At 47.1% G+C, this 22,415-nt stretch overlaps 2 protein-coding genes across 2 annotated transcripts; both read left to right on the top strand.

Moving 5' to 3' along the window:
* Positions 1 to 312: 312 nt before the first annotated feature.
* On the top strand, positions 313 to 699 carry LOC141042741 (uncharacterized). Its single transcript, XM_073511623.1, has one exon. The coding sequence runs from the start codon at positions 313 to 315 to the stop codon at positions 697 to 699; it is 387 nt and encodes a 128-aa protein (XP_073367724.1).
* Positions 700 to 19,307: 18,608 nt separating this feature from the next.
* Positions 19,308 to 20,706, top strand: LOC109777772 (xyloglucan endotransglucosylase/hydrolase protein 2-like). Its single transcript, XM_020336339.3, has 4 exons — positions 19,308 to 19,520; positions 19,631 to 19,731; positions 19,822 to 20,021; positions 20,098 to 20,706. The coding sequence occupies exons 1-4, from the start codon at positions 19,343 to 19,345 to the stop codon at positions 20,480 to 20,482; spliced, it is 864 nt and encodes a 287-aa protein (XP_020191928.1). The 5' UTR covers positions 19,308 to 19,342; the 3' UTR covers positions 20,483 to 20,706.
* Positions 20,707 to 22,415: the final 1,709 nt, after the last annotated feature.

Genomic DNA, 22,415 nt, shown 5'->3' with positions numbered 1-22,415 from the left:
CTGGCCTGATGGACGTAGGTATGTCTTGGAGGCGTTGCGTTCGGCCCCCTTTATGGATGCAACATAGTCCGAGTCATGCAGGTGTTCGATCACGGGTCGGCGTCGAGTACGGACGTTTTGCCGTGTAATATGTGTAACCCGTCCGAATCCTACTAGTAGTAGTAGTAGTAGGTCAAGCAATATAAATAAACAGGGCAGGGCAGACAGAAAGAGCATTGTGTTTCGAGATCAACGAACGATCAAGCGACAGAAAGAGCCACGAATTGAGACAATCGGTAGCTGATCTTGTGCCTGCTAAATTTGACGAGCCACATGCCGTCTGCCGTGTTCGACATTGAAGCCCTGGACGAGGAGGGCTGGGAGAGAATACACCGATATCTCACGGGGAACAAGGACACGGCTCGCGACCAGGCCACGGAGACGGCGATGAAGGCGCTCAAGACAGTGGAGGCGCCTTCCGACGGCCGTGACTGCCCGATTTGCTTGGACAACGCTGCGGCGAGGGGCGCGTGGAAGGAGGGCCCGTGCGGGCACAGCTTCCACGAGGCATGCTTGGAGAAGTGGCTGATCAAGGACAAAGATAAGGGCAGTTGCCCCTTGTGTCGCCGCAAGTTGGCACCGCGTGTATTTCCTCCGCTAAGTGATATCGCGCGCAGGAATGGAAGGCATGTGCTAGGGGTCGATCCCTTTGCATGGTGAACTAGCTCATCACCATCCCTTAATTTCCTTGTAAATTGAAGATCAGTTTCGTTCCGAATAGAACAAGTTCCTGCTCCCTCCAAGTGTTTCCTGTTCCACGGTCGTGAGACTAAGTTTAATGTTTAAATCTTAGTCGAGCAAGTCTGGATCGTTGCTATATTCATGAAATCTTACATTAAGATTCATGCAAATTTTCCTTTTTAGTTTTTCATTTTTCTCTCTTACATGTTATGTCACTTGACTGAGACTTGGTTAAAATCTCAGTCAACTGAGACCTAGCCACACACTCTCTATCTATAGAGTGTGTTTAAGGCTCATCTAGACGTGAGATCACATCTAGAAGACATCAACAATTGTTTATGGCCCTTTTGCTTTTCCTGAGGACTTTGTTTGTCCTTGTTTTTTGTGTGTTTTAGTTGATATTAGTCCACAAGGCATGCTTGGAGAAGTGGCTGATCAAGGACAAGGATAAGGGCAGTTGCCCCTTGTGTCGCCGCAAGTTGGCACCTCGTGTATTTCCTCCGCTAAGTGATATCGTGCGCAGGAATGGAAGGCATGTGCTAGGGGTCGATCCCTTTGCATGGTGAACTAGCTCATCACTATCCCTTAATTTCCTTGTAAATTGAAGAACAGTTTCGTTCTCAATAGAACAAGTTCCTGCTCTCTTCAAGGGTTTCCTGCTCCACGGTTGTGAGACTGAGTTTAACGTTTATCTATTAGTCTTGCTAAGTTTCTAAGTCTCAATCACTGCTATATTCATGAAATCTTAGAATAAGATTTGTGTAAAAAAAATCTTCAGTTTTTTCTTTTTCTCTTACATGTTATGTCACTTGACTGAGACTTAGTTAAATCTCAGTCGACTGAGGCCTAGCCACACTCTTTATCTATAGGATGTGTTTAAAACTTGTGAGATAACTATGTCACATCTAGGACGGCATCAATCATTGTTTATGACCCTTTTGTTTGTCCTTGTTTTTTCTGAGAACTTTGTTTGTACTTGTTTTTGTGTGTGTTTTGGTTGATATTAGTCCAACCCATCAAAACGCGCGCGCCGGTGCACTGTAGGGTGCGTTCAACGCACGAAGAGTGGACAAGCATCCTCGTCCTTGTTCTGGGCTGCGTAGTTGCAGGCTTTTGATGAATACTTTTGAGCAAATGTCAATAAAAGATGGTTGGTAAATTATTATCTTCAATTGTTGCGATCTGCAACAGCACTCCTCTGCTGCTAGTAGTACTGCAACACGACAACTTTGCCCTAAAAAAACTACTACATGACAGTTCGTCTCCCTTCTCTTCTTACACACATGTAAAAACTTAGTACTAAAGAAAAACATTCCAAAGCACATGGACAGAGACCACATGCAAAACACCCATGCAAAACGGATAGGCCACACAGGGGCCGGTCCTGGTGTATGGCCAGGGAGGCGACCGCCTAGGGCCCAGGTCAGAGGGGGGCCCATGATCTGGTTGTGCGTGTAGTCCTACATGTTATCAGAACCAAGAGAGGAAGAGTGTTGATGTATAAATGCATAGCCCATCTTTCTCCATCAAGTTGAGCTTTTGGGTGAACTGATTAGTGTGTGCAGTTATACACACGGGTTTGATTTTCATGAATTCAACCGCTCGCGGAAATTCCATTGTTTGCTTGTGTGTAGTAAAGTAAAACCTAATCAAGGGATGTCCAAGTTTATTCGAGGGAGGGGCCTATGTAGACGAGCCCATCAAACCACATGCATAATCGATGTTAGTTTAGATTCCAGACGCAAATTTGAATCAAATCCCCTGCAGTCTGGTCGCAACAGGGAAGGGGGACGTCGTCGGTTCAGATTTATGACTCGATTTTGAATCAATCTCTCAAGTCCTCGATGTGATGGTGCAAATCCTAGCTTTGACCTTGAGATCCGCGAGCGTTTATCATGACAACACTCATGGCGGAAGAACCTAGCAACTGTGGCAACTACTACGTTCTCGGCATTGAACCAAAACTAAATTTGATTTTCTTTTCTTGCATGTTTATTCTCTTTATTACAATAGTATAAACACCAACTTTGAATTTTTCTTGAAAGCGCTAGTAACAACAATTATAATTCATTGATGCAAGTTTAGAGGGCAATTTATATGCAAAGTGGTCAGGGAAGAAGATATGTTTTAGTTGGCCATCTCACGCATCACCAATCACCACGTGTCCGTGGGTAGAGTGCCCTCGCCACTGATGGACACAGTCTGCGAGAATCACCAAAATGTTAAGAAACACTCATGGTTACCCACATTTACTCACAGTGATGAGATTTGAGGAATAAAAAACACATTCACATGAAAGATACAAAACAACATCAATTAATTCATAATGGTCAACATCCATTAGTTCTGACATTGAAGACCGACTTTTGATTCGAGTTGAACTCATGACGGCTAATGTTTTTTAACCCCTCGCCGTTTGGCAAATCTAAACGTCCAAAAATAAACTAAAATTCACAACTTCGTGTTCATTCGAGTTGAACTCATGATCATGACGACTAATGTCTTTTCCTTGAGCATCTGGATACGCAGCACTAGCGCTGGACCACCTGGCGACAAATCTAAAAAGGAAATGGAGAACATGAAATCAAGAAGGAAGAAGAACCAAGGGAATGGAAGGGAAGCCAAAAATAAACCTCCTCATATTGCTCCTCGATGACGTACTCGTACCAACAAGAAGCGTTAGACATGATGTAGGTCTTCCCCACCATTCTGTGTGGTAAGGCGGTGAGAGGAGGAATGGGTACGAGATGCAAGGAGTGGTGGCACGTCTAGATTTGAGAGGGGGAAGGTAGCATGGATGTTACTCATGGGGGAAGGTAATTGGAAGATTAGAAGTTATTTTTTTTATTAAATTTCATTAATTTTGTACATTCCATACACTACTATAGTATTAACCTATGAGTAAATTTGTACGTCTCAAGATCAAATTCCAAAGGAAGTATAGTTTTTTTAGAGAAAAGGCATAAAGCCTGACTTCAAATTAATGAAGCCATCAATTGGCTAGGATGCATCAGTGCTGATACAAAGGCAAAAGCTTGAAGAAAAACTGAAAGATAACAAGCGGCTTGCACACACCTTACAGAGCTAAGCAGAGCAATGGCGAGCAGGGCACCTCCACAGCGAAAAAGGATCAAGCCGCTGGAGAACTCTAGGCAATCTAGAACAGCGATGTGACGCCCCCGTTTCAATCGTACACTAATCATGCACGCAAATGTGTACGATCAAGATCAGGGACTCACGGGAAGATATCACAACACAACTCTACAACATAAATAAGTCATACAAGCATCATAATACAAGCCAGGGGCCTCGAGGGCTCGAATACAAGTGCTCGATCATAGACGAGTCAGCGGAAGCAACAATATCTGAGTACAGACATAAGTTAAACAAGTTTGCCTTAAGAAGGCTAGCACAAAAGTAGCAACGATCGAAAAGGCAAGGCCTCCCGCCTGGGACCTCCTAACTACTCCTCGAAGCCGAACTCCATGTAGAATCATCCTCGGGATCTCGAGCTCCTGGACTCCAGCATCTGGTTGCGACAACCAGGTATAGAAAGGGGAAAAGAGGGAGAAAAGCAACTGTGAGTACTCATCCAAAGTACTCGCAAGCAAGGAGCTACACTACATATGCATGGGTATATGTGTAAAGGGCCATATCGGTGGACTGAACTGCAGAATGCCAGAATAAGAGGGGGATAGCTAATCCTGTCGAAGACTACGCTTCTGGCCACCTCCATCTTACAGCATGTAGGAGAGAGTAGATGGTAAGTCCACCAACTAGCATCGCATAGCATAATCCTACCCGGCGATCCCCTTCTGGTCGCCCTGTTAGAGAGCGATCACCGGGTTGTATCTGGCACTTGGAAGGGTGTGTTTTATTAAGTATCCGGTTCTAGTTGTCATAAGGTCAAGGTACAACTCCGGGTCGTCCTTTTACCGAGGGACACGGCTATTCGAATAGATAAACTTCCCTGCAGGGGTGCACCACATAACCCAACACGCTCGATCCCATTTGGCCGGACACACTTTCCTGGGTCATGCCCGGCCTCGGAAGATCAACACGTCGCAGCCCCACCTAGGCTCAACAGAGAGGTCAGCACGCCGGTCTAAATCCTATGCGCGCAGGGGTCTGGGCCCATCGCCCATTGCACACCTGCACGTTGCGTACGCGGCCGGAAGCAGACCTAGCCTAGCAGGCGTTCCAGTCCAATCCGGTGCGCGCCGCTCCGTCGCTGACGTCAAGAAGAGCTTCGGCTGATACCACGACGTCGAGTGCCCATAACTGTTCCCGCGTAGTTGGTTAGTGCGTATAGACCAAATGGCCAGACTCAGATCAAATATCAAGATCTCGTTAAGCGTGTTAAGTATCCGCGACGCCGACCAGGGCCAGGCCCACCTCTCTCCTAGGTGGTCTCAACCTGCCCTATCGCGCTGCCATAAAGTAACAGTCGAGGGCCGTCAGGAACCCAGGCCCACCTCTACCGGGATGGAGCCACCTGTCCTTTCAGCCCCCTCATCAGAATCACTTGCGGGTACTCAACGAGCCGACCCGACTTTAGTCACCACATGTATCAAGTATATAAAGTATATAGTATATACCCGTGATCACCTCCCGAAGTGATCACGGCCCAGTAGTATAGCATGGCAGACGGACAAGAGGGTAGGGCCACTGATGGAACACTAGCATCCTATACTAAGCAGTAGGATAGCAGGTAAGGGTAACAACTGTAGCAACAATGACAGGCTATGCATCAGGATAGGATTAACGGAAAGCAGTAACATGCTACACTACTCTAATGCAAGCAGTATAGAGAAGAATAGGCGATATCTGGTGATCAAGGGGGGGCTTGCCTGGTTTCTCTGGCAAGGAGGGGTCGTTGCCGACGTAGTCGATCACAGGGGCAGCATCGGTCTCGGGGTCTACCAGAGAGAAGAGGGGGAAGAAACAGTAAATATAAAGCAAACATAGCATCACAAAGCATAACGTGGCAATATGTTGTGCCGGGTGTGACCTAACGTATGCTAGACGTTGCAGACGGAGAGGAAAACATCCGGAGGGGTTTTCCCGACGTCTGGCGTTTTTCGGGCAGATGAAAAGAGAGGGGACGGTTCCATGTTCAGCATGCTAGGGGCATGTGACAGATGAACGGACCGCGTATCCGGATTCGTTGGATTTTTCTAAGCAACTTTCATGTAGAAAACATTTTGATCCGAGTTACGGTTTATTTTCTATTAATTTTTAAAGTTTTAATTCATTTTCAAAATTTAACAGATTTAATTAAATCCAAAAATAATAAGGTTAATTGCTAGATACACCCAAAAGTGTACCCAGCCAAGTGTTGGAGTCGCTGACAGTGGGACCCGGTTGGCTGCTGAGTCAGCAGTCAACTGTGGACCAGTTGACTGGTCAAACTGACCCGAGGGCCCATCAGTCAGTGACTATTAGAGTTAACAGCAAATTAAATTGATTTTAATTAAGTTAATTAGTAGGTGGGGCCAACCTGTCATTGGGTCATTAGTTCAGAGAGCTCATTTTAATTGCACGGGTTATTTAGTGACGTGGCCCCCACATGTCAGTGGCATAGAGGCCAATTAGCACGAGGCTAAAGATGTCCACGTCGGCACTATATGGTGACGATGGCAGAGCGCGCGGGCGATGCCGAGCGCTCGTCTCCGGCGACCGTTGGCCGCGCATAGGGGTGCTACGGGCAGCTGGGAAAGCGCCGCGTCCAGAGGCGTGAGTGGCCGGTGCTGGGGTGGCCGGAAACACGGTCGGTGACGAGGTTTGGCGGCGTCGGGCGGGCAGCAGCGAGGGGGAGCGGGGAGCGTCCATGGCCGGGCTTGGTCAAAGGGGGCGCGGGTGGACGAGCGCCCGTGCGGGGCCAGTAGCAAGTAAGCGGAGGGGAGGGCTACGATGTGTGCGCAGGGCAGAGGCGGGCTACAGTGACGGGCACGGATCTGGCTGCGGCCGTAGGTGGGGCTGGGCAAGGCCTGGACGGGGTGCACGCGGCCGGAGTGCGTGCGGGGCGGTGGTGGCCGCGAGCGGGCACCGGAGCGCGTGCGCGACAGAGAGGTGGGGAAGGCGGGGAGGTGTTCCTCACCCCCGTTGTAGAGGTGCGGGCGGCGTGGCTCTAGGAAGAGGACGAGGAGGCGACGACGACGGTGGGCGGCTCCGGCGAAGCAGTGGCGGGACGAGGCAGCGACGGTGTGCGGCGGTGGCGTCGGGGGCGCCCGGGGTGCGGCCCAGATCCAGTCGGGGAGGTCGAGGTGGAGGACGGGGCGTCGAGCGACGCCGGCGACGGCAAGGGGCGACGGAGCGCCGTGGTGGCGCCGAAGGCGGCGATCGGCGTCGAGGGCGAGGCCCTGGATCCAGAAGGGATCGGGCAGAGGAGGGGCGAGGGGAGAGGGGATCGGGGGATGGGGGGGGTTGTGCGGTCGTGGGTTAGGGTTACGGAGTAGTGGGGGGGTAGTAGTGGGTTAGGTGGACCGGGGTGGGCCGGCCTGTTGGGTCGTGGCCCAGTGGGCCAGGGGGTTTGTTTTTTTTTACTTTGTTTTATTTCCTTTATTTTTATTTATTCTTTCCTATTTTATTTTAGTTACATTTTATTTTAGTTTTAGTAAAAATTATCACTAACACCTAAATTGGTACTTCTAAATAAACTACTGCCACATTAATTCTTATCCCAACTAAAATAGCTTTAACATTTTATAAAATTTAAAGGCATTTATTTTATTATTTAAACTACAGTTTTAATTATTTTGAACACTTAATCATTTTATTAAATTTAGGTTTCTTCACCACTATTACCCAGGATTTATTTAACACATTTACAACATTTTAGTTTTCACTTTTGAAAACTTTAACTGTTCGACTTGATCTTAAATTTGAACTTGGATCGGTTCTAAACTAGCACGAGATTAGCAACAGTAATTGTGGTGACGTGGCATCATTACCAGAGGGTTACTGTATCTTGATTACCCGAGCGTCACAATTCTCCTCCACTACAAGAAATCTCATCCCGAGATTTAAGCGGTGGAGTAAGGGGGAAAAGTGCTGGTAGCGAAAACCTAACGAGTCTTGTCGGTCTTGGCTGCCCCTTTCGAAGAGGTTGATCCCTTTCGTTGATGTCTTCATTACTCTGCTTCAAGTCACCATGATCAAGTCGTCATCCTTTCTTCGGGATTTTCATTGTACATATGAAGGACAAGGGGTAACTTCGGAAAAACGGACCTCTGAAAGGTTTACTATCTGGTTGATAACATCGGGGATGGTGGCGGAAAGTAACTCTTGAATGGAAACTTAAGACAATATCGAGAGCAAGGTAAGTACGTACCATGAGAAGTTTCGAGCGGGTGAATCGTTCGTTGCCTGAAACAAAGTGTGAAAGGGGTTCAAGCAGCGAGAGTAAGTATTGCGTCTGATACCAGAATAGATCAGTAGGACGGTGGTCCGTGAATTACATACGAGGCCACGCGTGATGAATAAATTTGGGAACAGGGGTGCATAGGAGAGTCAGGTTTTGATCCTGTGGAACTGTGGGTTATGGGCCCACCATGTGGTTAAAGTAGGAAGGGCGGTGACATCTTGCACGATCATGATAGCAAGGCATGTCAGAGGGTATCCTGTCAGTTATATGTCAGCAACATCGTCGGTACCAAGGGCGAGGGACGAAGAGAACCATTTTCCTGCTCGTTGAAACGAGGCGGACCAATAGGCAAAGTTCTCGTCCATCGGTGGTTACCGGAATGTCACCAACAATAGTAACAGGGTCTTACTGACAGAGTTGTACACCGAGGTGTTTGCACAAGCAGGGAATTAATACTGCTTAGATCATAATGATCACCAAACGTTAAGCCAACCAATGGAAAGGAAAATATGATTATCAGATTAAACAGAACAATGAAAAGGAAAATGTGTTTAAACACATATTTCAGGGGGTATATCCTTCCCAAGGACAATGGTTAGAAGAGAACCATTTAGGTTAGGGAAGAGGAAGTTCATGACATTACCCAAAGAACGGTGTTTGAATAATTGATAACGAAAATTTAGCATTGTGCTTCAAATGTTTTTATTGAAGATCGGAGTAACACAGACATGCTTCGAGATAGCATTGACATGGTCATTAGGTAAGATCAGGCTATGGATACACAAAGGATCCATCAGGAACAACTTATAGAGTAAGTCTTACAATTTCCTCATGGAAGAATAGCTAACCTTGCTAAAAAGGGAAAACTTATAACAATAGGTCCTCCGGCCAGGTGGGTTAGGCATGACATCACCTTACCGGGTCATAAATAGACCAATGTTATAACTCTTGGAAATATGTTCCAACCATCATATTTGACCGAGATTCAGATCTGATTGGTGTCAGGATAACTCAGACTCAGGATGCCTGAGAAGAAAGGTGCAACACAAATTGTCGAAACGACATCGAAGATTCTCGGGAGATGAACTATGGAAGTGAGTTCCGAACAAGGGTTCATCATTAAATCAAGGAGAGGTGAGGAGGTGCTGATTGACTCAGCGACAATCCATTGAGATTTCCAAAAGATGGATTTCCACAACTATGTGAACAAGGAGATAACATTAGCTAGATCGAATGACTTAATGATGTATGCTCGAGGAAAACATACACAATTAAACATTGGTTGAAAGGTGCACCCGAATATGGGCTTAGGTAGCATGATCAAGGTTAGAATGGTGATTCGATAACCAATACACAAGGAATGAACTATCGTTCATTAACTTACAAGCAATAGGGTTGCTGGAAGTTTTGAATTTTACACATCACAGTTCATTTGTGGGTACTTCGGTTAAAATCAACATGGGGACCAAGAACTGAATGTAGACGGCAAGATGTATTACTATATCAAGAATTCTAAAGAGGTGGTGAAATTCTCACGACATTCTTGATATAAAATTTGGTAATACTCCAAAGTAAAGAGGAACAAATGATGGATAGCAAGGATCTCAAGGTATAACACAAAACACGAACAAGTTTGTGTTGGAGGGAAGGCAGTAAAGTGGCCGATGATAACACAAATCATCAAGGGAAAGGATGGTCTTTCTCATCATGAATTCAATTGATATTCTGGAAGGACTCAGAATGCTCATGATGATCACGACACATTTGTCGAGAGATTCCATGAAGATGCAATCCCTCGGCGATGACATCAAGTCAAAGGAATGATGAAGCGAAAGGTTATTGGAACCCTGGGTACGACACAAACTCGAAATCAAGTTTGCTGTTCAAGGAGGAATGATATGACGAGGAAGATCGACGTAAGATTAGCTCACCGTCGAAGGTTGTGCTCCGTGATTAAGGACCAGGTAGCACAGTTAAAAAGTTGCACGATAAGGATATAGCCGATCAGGCTAGGAATGGCTTGAAGGATTATTAAATTCATAAGCAACGAAAATTACTTAGAGTTATTGAATCGAAGTGTGGAATCGATTCACTTATCGGTGTTCTCGAGTGAAATAACTCATAACCCAGGGGAATTCTAAAATCGGTGAGAAGCAATACTAGATGAAGACTCATAGGAAGCAACACAATTCTTTGATATTCTTGAGGTACTGGAGGGTATTACTCGAAGGAAGATCGACGTAGAGGTTGCGAAGATGTATTGATCTGGAGAAGACAAGTGTTTTCACTTGCTTGAGAAATGGAATTCAAGGAGAAAATATAGTCGGAACCACGATTGCAAAGGATCAATTCATAGATACCAGATGATATTATATCAACGAAACAGTTAATATTACAAGAAGCTTCTACGGTAGGATCTACATCGTGTCCATGGGCATGAACACAAAGTTCAAGGTCGACTCCCACTTCTTCAATGTATAACCTTCCATTCACTTCTCATTTTCGAAGAAGTTGTAGTGTTGAAATTTTATCTGGCAAAATAGCAGAAGAGTATGACTCGTGCAAACTTTCAAGTTCACACATATTAAGGAAGGCATAGGTTCAACCCATCGGGGTATTGTAGGGACATATAACACAACCTTCAGGAGTAATAAACACAGGCTCGAAAGTAGAGCATGGTTGAAAAAGCAGAGGATACAATTTACCAAAGGCATTATATATCCGTGGAAAGTCTCACAAGGTTATTGAATATGAAGGACATTGTCGGATAAAATCCAGCAAAGGATCTGGTGGTCCATAAAGGATCTGATGTGAGTATCGGCACAAAACCAGAGCAAGAAACAATGCAAAGACATTGAATTATAGAAACAACTGACTAACTCAGAGCTCAATTGCAAAGGAATTATGATTTCCAAATCAAGGGATCACAAGCAAACACTCTGATTAAGGATGGATAAGTTGAATAGCCTTAGGGGTACAATCGACGGCAATTTGATTGGTCGAGAATCAACTCATGTTTAACATGACATCTGAGCCGGAAGGATGAATTCTAGGATCTGATTGAGGATTGCGAGCATTCGCAACAAATTGAATCAACGGACTCAAAATGATAATGACAAGAGATGCCAATAAGATTGTAGACTTATGGGATTAACCATAATGCAAGCAAGTAAGAATTTCAAGAGCACTAGGCTACTCAGGATTTTTGGAAGTTCAAATAGTATTTTGAAGACTTTTGTGAAATCAGGAATCAACTGTGGATGAGCGGATACTCGATAAGTGTGAGCAATTATCCATAGGGGTATTTATGTGGTAAAGAACTGCAAGGCAGTAAGCTCAAATGATTCTCGGGACAACAGAGAGTATTTCGGGGCAGCTTGTAATAACAAGATCAACTGGGAAACATTGTATGAATGGCGAGTATACGTGGTTATCCATAGGAGTTTATCGATGGAAGGGAATCGCAAAAGCGAAGGGCACAAGGGTCTCGGGAAAGCATCAGAGAGTGTCTTCAGAATCTTCTGGTGCAGCACGCGATCATCTGGCCGGAAGGGGCTCTCCGGGAGAAAGTATTTACGAGAACCTACAGTTAGTATTTTTAGCAAAATCATTTAACCCAAATAGAAGAGAGATCAGAGTCCCGGAGTATAGACAAGGAGTAAAAGATCCTAATACCACCCAATGGCGACGTGGGCCCGTAAGCCACACAGCCATGTTAGTAAAAGTTTTTCAATGACTAGACTCGACTTCGGCCAAGGAGTTAGAAAGGGGGATCCCTACAGGCAGTCGGCTCTGATACCAACTTGTGACGCCCCCGTTTCAATCGTACACTAATCATGCACACAAATGTGTACGATCAAGATCAGGGACTCACGGGAAGATATCACAACACAACTCTACAACATAAATAAGTCATACAAGCATCATAATACAAGCCAGGGGCCTCGAGGGCTCGAATACAAGTGCTCGATCATAGACGAGTCAGTGGAAGCAACAATATCTGAGTACAGACATAAGTTAAACAAGTTTGCCTTAAGAAGGCTAGCACAAAAGTAGCAACGATCGAAAAGGCAAGGCCTCCCGCCTGGGACCTCCTAACTACTCCTCGAAGCCGAACTCCATGTAGAATCATCCTCGGGATCTCGAGCTCCTGGACTCCAGCATCTGGTTGCGACAACCAGGTATAGAAAGGGAAAAAGAGGGAGAAAAGCAACCGTGAGTACTCATCCAAAGTACTCGCAAGCAAGGAGCTACACTGCATATGCATGGGTATATGTGTAAAGGGCCATATCGGTGGACTGAACTGCAAAATGCCAGAATAAGAGGGGGATAACTAATCCTGTCGAAACTACGCTTCTGGCCACCTCCATCTTACAGCATGTAGGAGAGAGTAGATGGTAAGTCCACCAAGTAGCATCGCATAGCATAATCCTACCCGGCGATCCCCTCCTTGTCGCCCTATTAGAGAGCGATCACCGGGTTGTATCTGGCACTTGGAAGGGTGTGTTTTATTAAGTATCTGATTCTAGTTGTCATAAGGTCAAGGTACAACTCCGGGTCATCCTTTTACCGAGGGACACGGCTATTCGAATAGATAAACTTCCCTGCAGGGGTGCACCACATAACCCAACACGCTCGATCCCATTTGGCCGGACACACTTTCCTGGGTCATGCCCGGCCTCGGAAGATCAACACGTCGCAGCCCCACCTAGGCTCAACAGAGAAGTCAGCACGCCGGTCTAAATCCTATGCGCGCAGGGGTCTGGGCCCATCGCCCATTGCACACCTGCACGCTGCGTACGCGGCCGGAAGCGGACCTAGCCTAGCAGGCGTTCCAGTCCAATCTGGCGCGCGCCGCTCCATCGCTGACGTCAAGAAGAGCTTCGGCTGATACCACGACGTCGAGTGCCCATAACTGTTCCCGCGTAGTTGGTTAGTGCGTATAGACCAAATGGCCAGACTCAGATCAAATATCAAGATCTCGTTAAGCGTGTTAAGTATCCGCGAACGCCGACCAGGGCCAGGCCCACCTCTCTCCTAGGTGGTCTCAACCTGCCCTGTCGCTCCGCCATAAAGTAACAGTCGGGGGCCGTCAGGAACCCAGGCCCACCTCTACCGGGATGGAGCCACCTGTCCTTTCAGCCCCCTCATCAGAATCACTTGCGGGTACTCAACGAGCCGACCCGACTTGAGTCACCACATGTATCAAGTATATAAAGTATATAGTATATACCCGTGATCACCTCCCGAAGTGATCACGGCCCAGTAGTATAGCATGGCAGACGGACAAGAGTGTAGGGCCACTGATGGAACACTAGCATCCTATACTAAGCAGTAGGATAGCAGGTAAGGGTAACAACTGTAGCAACAATGACAGGCTATGCATCAGGATAGGATTAACGGAAAGCAGTAACATGCTACACTACTCTAATGCAAGCAGTATAGAGAAGAATAGGCGATATCTGGTGATCAAGGGGGGCTTGCCTGGTTGCTCTGGCAAGGAGGGGTCGTCGGCGACGTAGTCGATCACAGGGGCAGCATCGGTCTCGGGGTCTACCGGAGGGAAGAGGGGGAAGAAATAGTAAATATAAAGCAAATATAGCATCACAAAGCATAACGTGGCAATATGTTGTGCCGGGTGTGACCTAACGTATGCTAGACGTTGCAGACGGAGAGGAAAACATCCGGAGGGGTTTTCCCGACGTCTCGCGTTTTCCGGGCAGATGAAAAGAGACGGGACGGTTCCATGTTCAGCATGCTAGGGGCATGTGACAGATGAACGGACCGCGTATCCGGATTCGTTGGATTTTTCTAAGCAACTTTCATGTAGAAAACATTTTGATCCGAGTTACGGTTTATTTTCTATTAATTTTTAAAGTTTTAATTCATTTTCTAAATTTAACAGATTTAATTAAATCCAAAAATAATAAGGTTAATTGCTAGATACACCCAGAAGTGTACCCAGCCAAGTGTTGGAGTGGCTGACAGTGGGACCCGGTTGACTGCTGAGTCAGCAGTCAACTGTGGACCAGTTGACTGGTCAAACTGACCCGAGGGCCCATAAGTCAGTGACTATTAGAGTTAACAGCAAATTAAATTGATTTTAATTAAGTTAATTAGTAGGTGGGGCCAACCTGTCATTGGGTCATTAGTTCAGAGAGCTCATTTTAATTGCACGGGTTATTTAGTGACGTGGCCCCCACATGTCAGAGGCATAGAGGCCAATTAGCACGAGGCTAAAGATGTCCACGCCGGCACTATATGGTGACGATGGCAGAGCGCGCGGGCGATGACCGAGCGCTCGTCTCCAGCGACCGTTGGCCACGCATAGGGGTGCTACGGGCAGCTGGGAAAGCGCCGCGTCCAGAGGCGCGAGTGGCCGATGCTGGGGTGGCCGGAAACACGGTCGGTGACGAGGTTTGGCGGCGTCGGGCGGGCAGCAGCGAGGGGGAGTGGGGAGCGTCCATGGCCGGGCTTGGTCAAAGGGGGCGCGGGTGGACGAGCGCCCGTGCGGGGCCAGTAGCAAGTAAGCGGAGGGGAGGGCTGCGATGTGTGCGCAGGGCAGAGGCGGGCTACAATGACGGGCGCGGATCTGGCTGCGGCCGTAGGCGGGGCTGGGCAAGGCCTGGACGGGGTGCACGCGGCCGGAGTGCGTGCAAGGCGGTGGTGGCCGCGAGCGGGCGCCGGAGCGCGTGCGCTACAGAGAGGTGGGGAAGGCGGGGAGGTGTTCCTCACCCCCGTTGTAGAGGTGCGGGCGGCGTGGCTCTAGGAGGAGGACGAGGAGGCGACGACGACGATGGGTGGCTCCGGCGAAGCATTGGCAGGACGAGGCAGCGACGGTGTGCGGCGGTGGCGTCGGGGGCGCCCGGGGTGCGGCCCAGATCCAGTCGGGGAGGTCGAGGTGGAGGACGGGGCGTCGAGCGACGCCGGCGACGGCAAGGGGCGACGGAGCGCCGTGGTGGCGCCGAAGGCGGCGATCGGCGTCGAGGGCGAGGCCCTGGATCTAGAAGGGATCGGGCAGAGGAGGGGCGAGGGGAGAGGGGATCGGGGGGTGGGGGGTTGTGCGGTCGTGGGTTAGGGTTACGGAGTAGTGGGGGGGTAGTAGTGGGTTAGGTGGACCGGGGTGGGCCGACCTGTTGGGTCGTGGCCCAGTGGGCCAGGGGGTTTGTTTTTTTGACTTTGTTTTATCTCCTTTATTTTTATTTATTCTTTCCTATTTTATTTGAGTTACATTTTATTTTAGTTTTAGTAAAAAAATTCACTAACACCTAACTTGGTACTTCTAAATAAACTACTGCCACATTAATTCTTATCCCAACTAAAATAGCTTTAACATTTTATAAAATTTAAAAGGAATTTATTTTATTATTTAACCTACAGTTTTAATTATTTTGAACACTTAATCATTTTATTAAATTTAGGTTTCTTCACCATTATTACCCAGGATTTATTTAACACATTTACAATATTTTAGTTTTCACTTTTGAAAACTTTAACTGTTCGACTTGATCTTAAATTTGAATTTGGATCGGTTCTAAACTAGCACGAGATTAGCAACAGTAATCGTGGTGACGTGGCATCATTACCAGAGGGTTACTGTAGCTTGATTACCCGGGCGTCACAAGCGGAGCCACTACAATTAGTAGACTGCACAAGTGAAGGCCGAGAGGAACTGGGCTGTGTGGAGAAAAGCATGGCTCAAGAGCTAGCCGCCCCGAGCCTTGTTGGAGGGGAGATCCAATCTCCCCTACCTCTGAGCCGTGACACAACATGCAGACGCCGTCCACCGGCCGGCTGCCTAGAACCAAACAAGATGAAGAGCCACTGAAGGATTGCAGGTGAGCCGCCTCGTCACCACCATAGCCGCCATTCTGGAGAGCGGGCAACACCGCCGCCACCAAACACCTTGCCACGAGACCACAACCTCACCCTCCCTTGAATGATGCCTCCAAGGAGGACTGAGACGCCACAACGCCATCGCCGCTTGTCCAACAAGGACAAGGCTTTTGCTCGGGATCGTGGGAGAGGAGGAGGGAGGTGGCGAAGAAGCCCGACACGCACTCAGGAGGGAGATTACCACCGGAGCGCCGCCGTCGTCGGGGTCGATGGGAGGTCGACCAAGGGTTCCCTCGTTCTAGGACGGCCACCACCCACCCTCATGTGCCAGATCTGGCGGCCCAGAGTAGCAGCGCCCATATTAGAGAGGGAGGCCCACGACAAAGGAGAGGAGACTGGGAAGCCAAGCAGCCGAGGCCGATGGTGCAACCCGTAGGAGCGATGAGCCTCCACCGCCCCACTGCCGCCCATACGGCTAGTGGGGACGACCAGCACTAGCGGCGCCATCTGCCGGATAAGATCGCCGCCGCCCTCACCAATTAGGGCCACTAGCCTGAGATCTAAGCCCCCTGGAGCATAGAGCAGCAGAGCCTCGCTGCCACCTTCACTGGTAGACGCGCAGCTGGCAAGCGCCTCAGGTGGTGGCAGGGAGGGGAGGGGGAGGAGGGAGGGACGGCAAAGCTAGGGTTTGGTTGCTCTAGTGTCGCCTGAGAAGGGCGACAGGAGAGCTGGGAACTGTAGTGGAATGCCACCGATCATAGTTTAGTTGTGAAAGTAACAAGAGTAAAGAAGAAAAAGAACTGAGGTAACCTCATTGGACGACTGTCACCACGAAGAACCTTCAAGAAAGCCACCATACCTACATTGGATAGGAGGCAAGTTGTTACTAAAATCTAGTCAAATGCATGATGAACTTGAATTGTTTTTTTAGATATGGGGTTTGGTTGCGAATTTTCAAAGATGATCATTTAACGGATATGTGATATTTCGACAATTTCTACCGGTTTGTAGAATGTGTATATTACAAAATTTATCAAAAGAATGAAATTCCTTCCAATTAAAACTTGAATGGGTTTTTAATTATAATTAGCTTTGTGGAAAATTGGGAATTCGGGATAGACATGAACTAAGATGGTCATAAGAGTTTACATAATTGTTTGATAATCAAAATTTGAAGATTGCGTGTTACGAAAGAGTGTTCACGCTGACATTTAAACTCTCTCCATGTTGAATTTTGTAGTGGCATGAAACTTCAAAATTGGCATAAATATGGTAAGCTTCAGACAATGTGTTGAGGGGCATGTAGAGGGAAAGGGAACTAGGTGTGTAGGAGGCAAGTTGGTGATTCTAGTCAAATACATGGATAACTTGAATTACAATTCTTTTTAGATTTGGATTGAGGCTAAGAATTTCGGGGATGGTCATTTTATGGATATGAGATACTTTGAAATTTTTAATAGGCTTATATAATTTATATAGTAGGAAATTTGTGCAAAGGTTGAAATAACTTCAAATTCAAACTTGAATGATTTTTGTAACTAGAATTAGCTTGTCTGAAAATTGAGAATTCGGGATTGGTTGAATGAAGATGACCATGCAAGTTTACATTTAAGTTCACATTTTTTTGATAATTTGAATTTGGATCCCGTGATAGGAAAAACTTTTCACACTAATTAACATTCGACCTATCTCCAAGTTGAATTCTAAAGTGTCGTGAAACTTATAAAATGGCATGTATATGGTATGCTTTCCACAGTTTGTTGCGTAATATGGAGCGGGAAAAGGCACTAAGTATAGGAGGCGAGTTCGTGAAATCTAGTCAAATGCATGGTGAACTTGAGTTGTAATGCTTTTAGGATCTGTGGTTGTGGCCTAGAATTTTTAGGATGATCATTTGACGGATATGAGATACTTTGATAATTTTAATTAATTTTTATAACATATATAATGTGAAATTTATCCAAAGAATGAAATTGCTTCAAACGAGAACTCAAATGAATTTTAAATTTGAAACTGCTTGATGGAAATTGAGAATTTGGTAAATAGATGAATTAAGATGATTATACAAGTTTGCAAAATATTTTTACAATAAAAAATTGAACGCTCTCCAGGTTGAATCTGCGGTCGCATGAAACGCCAAAATTGGCATGTATAGGGTACTAATGGGCTTGTGCTATATTTATAGGATAATATGGCAGCGAATAAGTGAACTGGACCTGTAATTTCATAACCGACTTCAATTGGATTTTGAAGAAAATTTGAAGTTTATATAAGGATACGAACCGAAGGACGGGTTCAAAGTTCACAAACAAGTTTGAAAACATTCAAAAAGGATATGGCAAGTTGTGAAGATTTTCCAAAGTAGCAGTACAGTTTGAAAACATTCAAAAAGGACGGGTTCAAAGTTCACAAACAAGTTTGAAAACATTCAAAAAGGATCTGGCAAGTTGTGAATATTTTCCAAAGTAGTAGTACAGTTGGTTGAAAGTAGATAATTATATTTGAGAAGGCGAGTGGCAGCATAGATGTGTGTTCACACTTTTCTCGATCACCCTTCATTTTCCATTCTTGTCTTGATGTAATTAAATTGAGATATGCAATTCGACGTGCATCGGGAGATGGGATCAACATTTAAATCGGGAGATGAACTAACTTAATTATATGGGGATAAAATCAAATCGACATTTAAATCGAGAGATCTGGTGAAATAGTATGGCAAATTCATAGTCAATTTTTTTATTATGGAAAATAGATCTCTCGCACTTATTAATCATGGTCCCTTGGCCTCGCTGAAATAGCCCGCTGGCCTAATAAATGTGTGCGAAGGGTGTAGTATATTTCTAACTACTTTTTTTGAATGGAGATGATAGGTATTATCAGAAAGGGGGATGAATGAATTCTTCCAATTTGAGGTATTTCAAGCTAAGACTGAAATGGTAATTTCCATTGAAATGCACAATCATTTTAAGAAAAGTAGGGAAGGCAAGTGTTGCCCAATATTTTGGGAATAATTTCAGTTCCAACTTCATACAAGAGCAATTCAGAGGGATGTGACAAAACTGAAAATAATAGGCGGCAAAACTATAAATAATAGAAAAGTTATAAAGATTTAATTAATTATTTTTTATATTAATGATAATAAATTAAAATTAACAAAAGATTGCTAAAGATTTGTACAAGAACATATATTTTAGTAAATATATACATTACTTTCTAGTGAATCATAATTAAATGGTTCTAATGTTCAATAATTTGCATTTTAAGAAAATATTTATTTAATGCTATTTTTTGTCAATTAAACTTTCAATGGCCCTAGGCTATATAAGAATGTGGTCTAATATGTTGAAGCAGTGTCAGACTGAGTTCAGAATTTGGTTAGGCAGCAAGCACATATAGATTTCTTAACCAATCCAGCTAGCAATGACTTCTAGTTTGAAGCCATGTGCTCTCCTCCTCGTCCTCCTACTCTTCGTTGGACTTAGCCTTGGAGCGCGAGCGACAGTGTTCAATGAGAACTTCGTGCCGGTATGGGGTGCTGATGGTTATCATCTAGCCAATCATGGGACACAGGTTTCCCTCACCATGGATAGAAACTCCGGTACATATCATCATTTTTTGCACCATACAAGGTTCTTTACACACTTTTTGCTAAATTGACTCGAATTGAATAAAATTAATAATTTTTTATTTGCCTTTGGGCTGATGCAGGGGCCGGATTTAGCTCCAAGATGATGTATGGCTCAGGGTTGTTCCACATGAGGATCAAGATACCCGCCGGGTATACTGCCGGAGTTGTAACGGCCTTCTATGTGAGTGTTGACACATCTTGTAAGTTCCAGCCATTTCCTTTGATTTCGTGAAAAGCAGAAGTCAAATATGCATTCTTGTACGTACTCTAGCTCACGACACAACCCGAGTATGGTGACCACGACGAGGTGGATTTTGAGTTCTTGGGCAACGTCGAGGGCAAGCCAGTGGCTCTCCAGACCAACATCTTCCTAAACGGCCAGGGCTACAGGGAGCAGAAGTTCTACCTCTGGTTCGACCCATCAGCAGCTGTCCATGACTACAAGATACTCTGGAACCAGCACCAGCTCGTGTAAGTACATCATCATCCCTTTCCCATCGCTTAGAAGATCTATGCACATAATATATCACGTGCACCTTGATCGCAGGATGCTCGTCGACGAAATGCCCATACGGATGCTGAAGAACCTACCGGACCGCACGCCGGGCTACCGGTTCCCATCCAGGCCGATGAAAATCCGGGCGAGCATATGGGACGGGTCTTCCTGGGCGACAGACAACGGCAAGATCAGGGTCGACTGGAACCGTGCGCCGTTTACCTCCGCATTCCAGAGGTTCAATGTGGACGCATGCCCGGCCACCGGAGGTGCACAGTGCAGCTCACCAAACCTGTGGTGGAACAAGTTCCGCGACTTAACGCCCGTGCAGAAGGAAGCGTACAAAAACATCAAGAGCAAGTACATGACCTACAACTACTGTGACGACAAGGGAAGGTCCAACCTCCATCTGCCGGGAGAGTGCATCTACAACTAACTAGCTTTCTCTAATATCTAGATGCTCGCCGATCAAGAATCTACTTCAACCGATTCTAGTAATATGTAGCGGTCGAAATAGATTCTTCTTTTCTCTACAAAATCCCTCTTCCCAAACTGTACAAGCTTCTAGATATTAGATAAAAGGAATATACTATCAGTTCTTCATTATTGCTAAAAAGACTCGATTTCTATGAAAGAAGTAAACAAATTTTGTGATCCAAATTACTGTATACATAAGGGTTCACATCACACCTACTTATACTTGGGAATAATTAATTACATACAGTCGGAGGGGGAGAAATACTTAGCCATGGCCCATCATCGCACCAAAGCTAGTTAACGGTTCGATGATTATAAGAAAGATGAAGCCCGACTGACAAAATAAACAAGGAGTGGGGGATATCTTTCGTGATAGGGAGTGCGCCATTGATGATGCTCGTAGTAACGCATTCTCTCCATCGCGCTTAGTGGGTAGCACGGCATCGCTGGGACTGTTGCGCGGGACTGGCCGAACTTACCTTCACACAAGGTGAGACATGGCAAAGAGGACTCCTCTGGATGGGCTGGCTTGATCTCAACGCTTATGTCCATTTGTTGGCTATGCCGGTGGGACTGCATCTTCTCCCGCAGCCTCTCAGAGAGGAACACGCCATGATTAGACAAGGACACATCGAGGTCCCTCTCCGACCGCCTCTCCACGCAGCAGGCAGGCAGCTTCCAATGCTTGTCTCCTTAACTCCGTCGCTGGCTTCGTTGTACTAGTACACGACCACGTTGCTCTCCCCCTTGCAGACTCGTCGTATGTGCTGCTTGTTGTTGACGTGTGTCAGCAATAAGCCGTGGCCGGCGACCGGCGTGCGTGTGCGCCTGGTGAGGTGTGTGTGTGTCAGCACGTGTGTGGTTTTTTATTTGGCGAAATACGGGGGCGAGGAGACCGCGTCGGGCGCTGGAGTGAGCCGCGTAGCGCGCGTGCGTGCGCGCCGAGCGCGCGAGCCGCGGAGTTGTGAGCGGGGGAGTATTTAACAAAAAAAATACCACATTTCGTCGAACCATGCCTATAAACTATCACTTTACAAATTTGTGCCAAAAACTACCACTTTCTCACTAATCCTTGACTAAAAACTACCATGTCTGAAAAGAGTCCGATTTGCCTCTTTTAAACACGTTTCTGACAAAATGGGCCCAGCGTTGACGTGGCACATTAGCAAAATCTGTTTGATGGCGGCGGAGGAGCTCGCGGTCGCCGGCGAAGGACGCGGGGCGGGCGGCTCCGGCGGCTCCAGCGCCGACCCACGGCGAGCGGCTCCCGCGGCGACCCGTGTCCAACGGTGGTCGTGGGGTTGCCGAAGGTGCATCCTAGCGGCGTCTGCGGCGAGCGGAGCGGCGGCCGGTGCTCGGCCTTGCACGGGCGCGAGGCTGCGGGGGGGGGGGGGGGGGGGGGGGTAGCGGCTGGCTGAGGGACTCACTAGCCTCCTGGGAGGGCCAGGAGTGCGCTGCCGCGCTCGGCGTCAATAGACACGAGCCCTCGCCATGGCAGCGGCAAGGTGCGACGGCGATGTAGCTACAGTTACGGCTGAGCGCGCGCTGGAGCTCCGGTCCGAGATCGAGGGGGAAGGCAAAGGGAAGGCGCGACTCATAGTGGTGTCGAGATGTTGCTCGGGGCAGCTGGGGTCGCCGGAATGCGACGGATTGACGCGGCTATGGGCGGTGGCCAACGGCGAGGAAGTGATGCGTGCGTCGTCGGAGAGGCCCACGGGGTTCGATCTAAAGTAGTAGTCGAAGGAGCGGCGCACGACGGAGGTCCTGGACATACTCGAGTGGCCCCAGGAGCTTGGTGGGCACGACGACGGCGAGGTGGGAGCGACGAGCCCACTCAGAGGTGGTTGGGAGCGAGCGAGAGGGGCTAGGGAGGAGGAACTGCGAGGTGCACT

The sequence above is a fragment of the Aegilops tauschii genome, chromosome 3, assembly GCF_002575655.3.
Source record: "Aegilops tauschii subsp. strangulata cultivar AL8/78 chromosome 3, Aet v6.0, whole genome shotgun sequence".
NCBI classification, from domain to species: Eukaryota; Viridiplantae; Streptophyta; class Magnoliopsida; order Poales; family Poaceae; genus Aegilops; species Aegilops tauschii.
The sequence above is the reverse complement of the archived record's forward strand: the minus strand, read 5'-3'. Positions and strand labels throughout refer to the sequence as shown.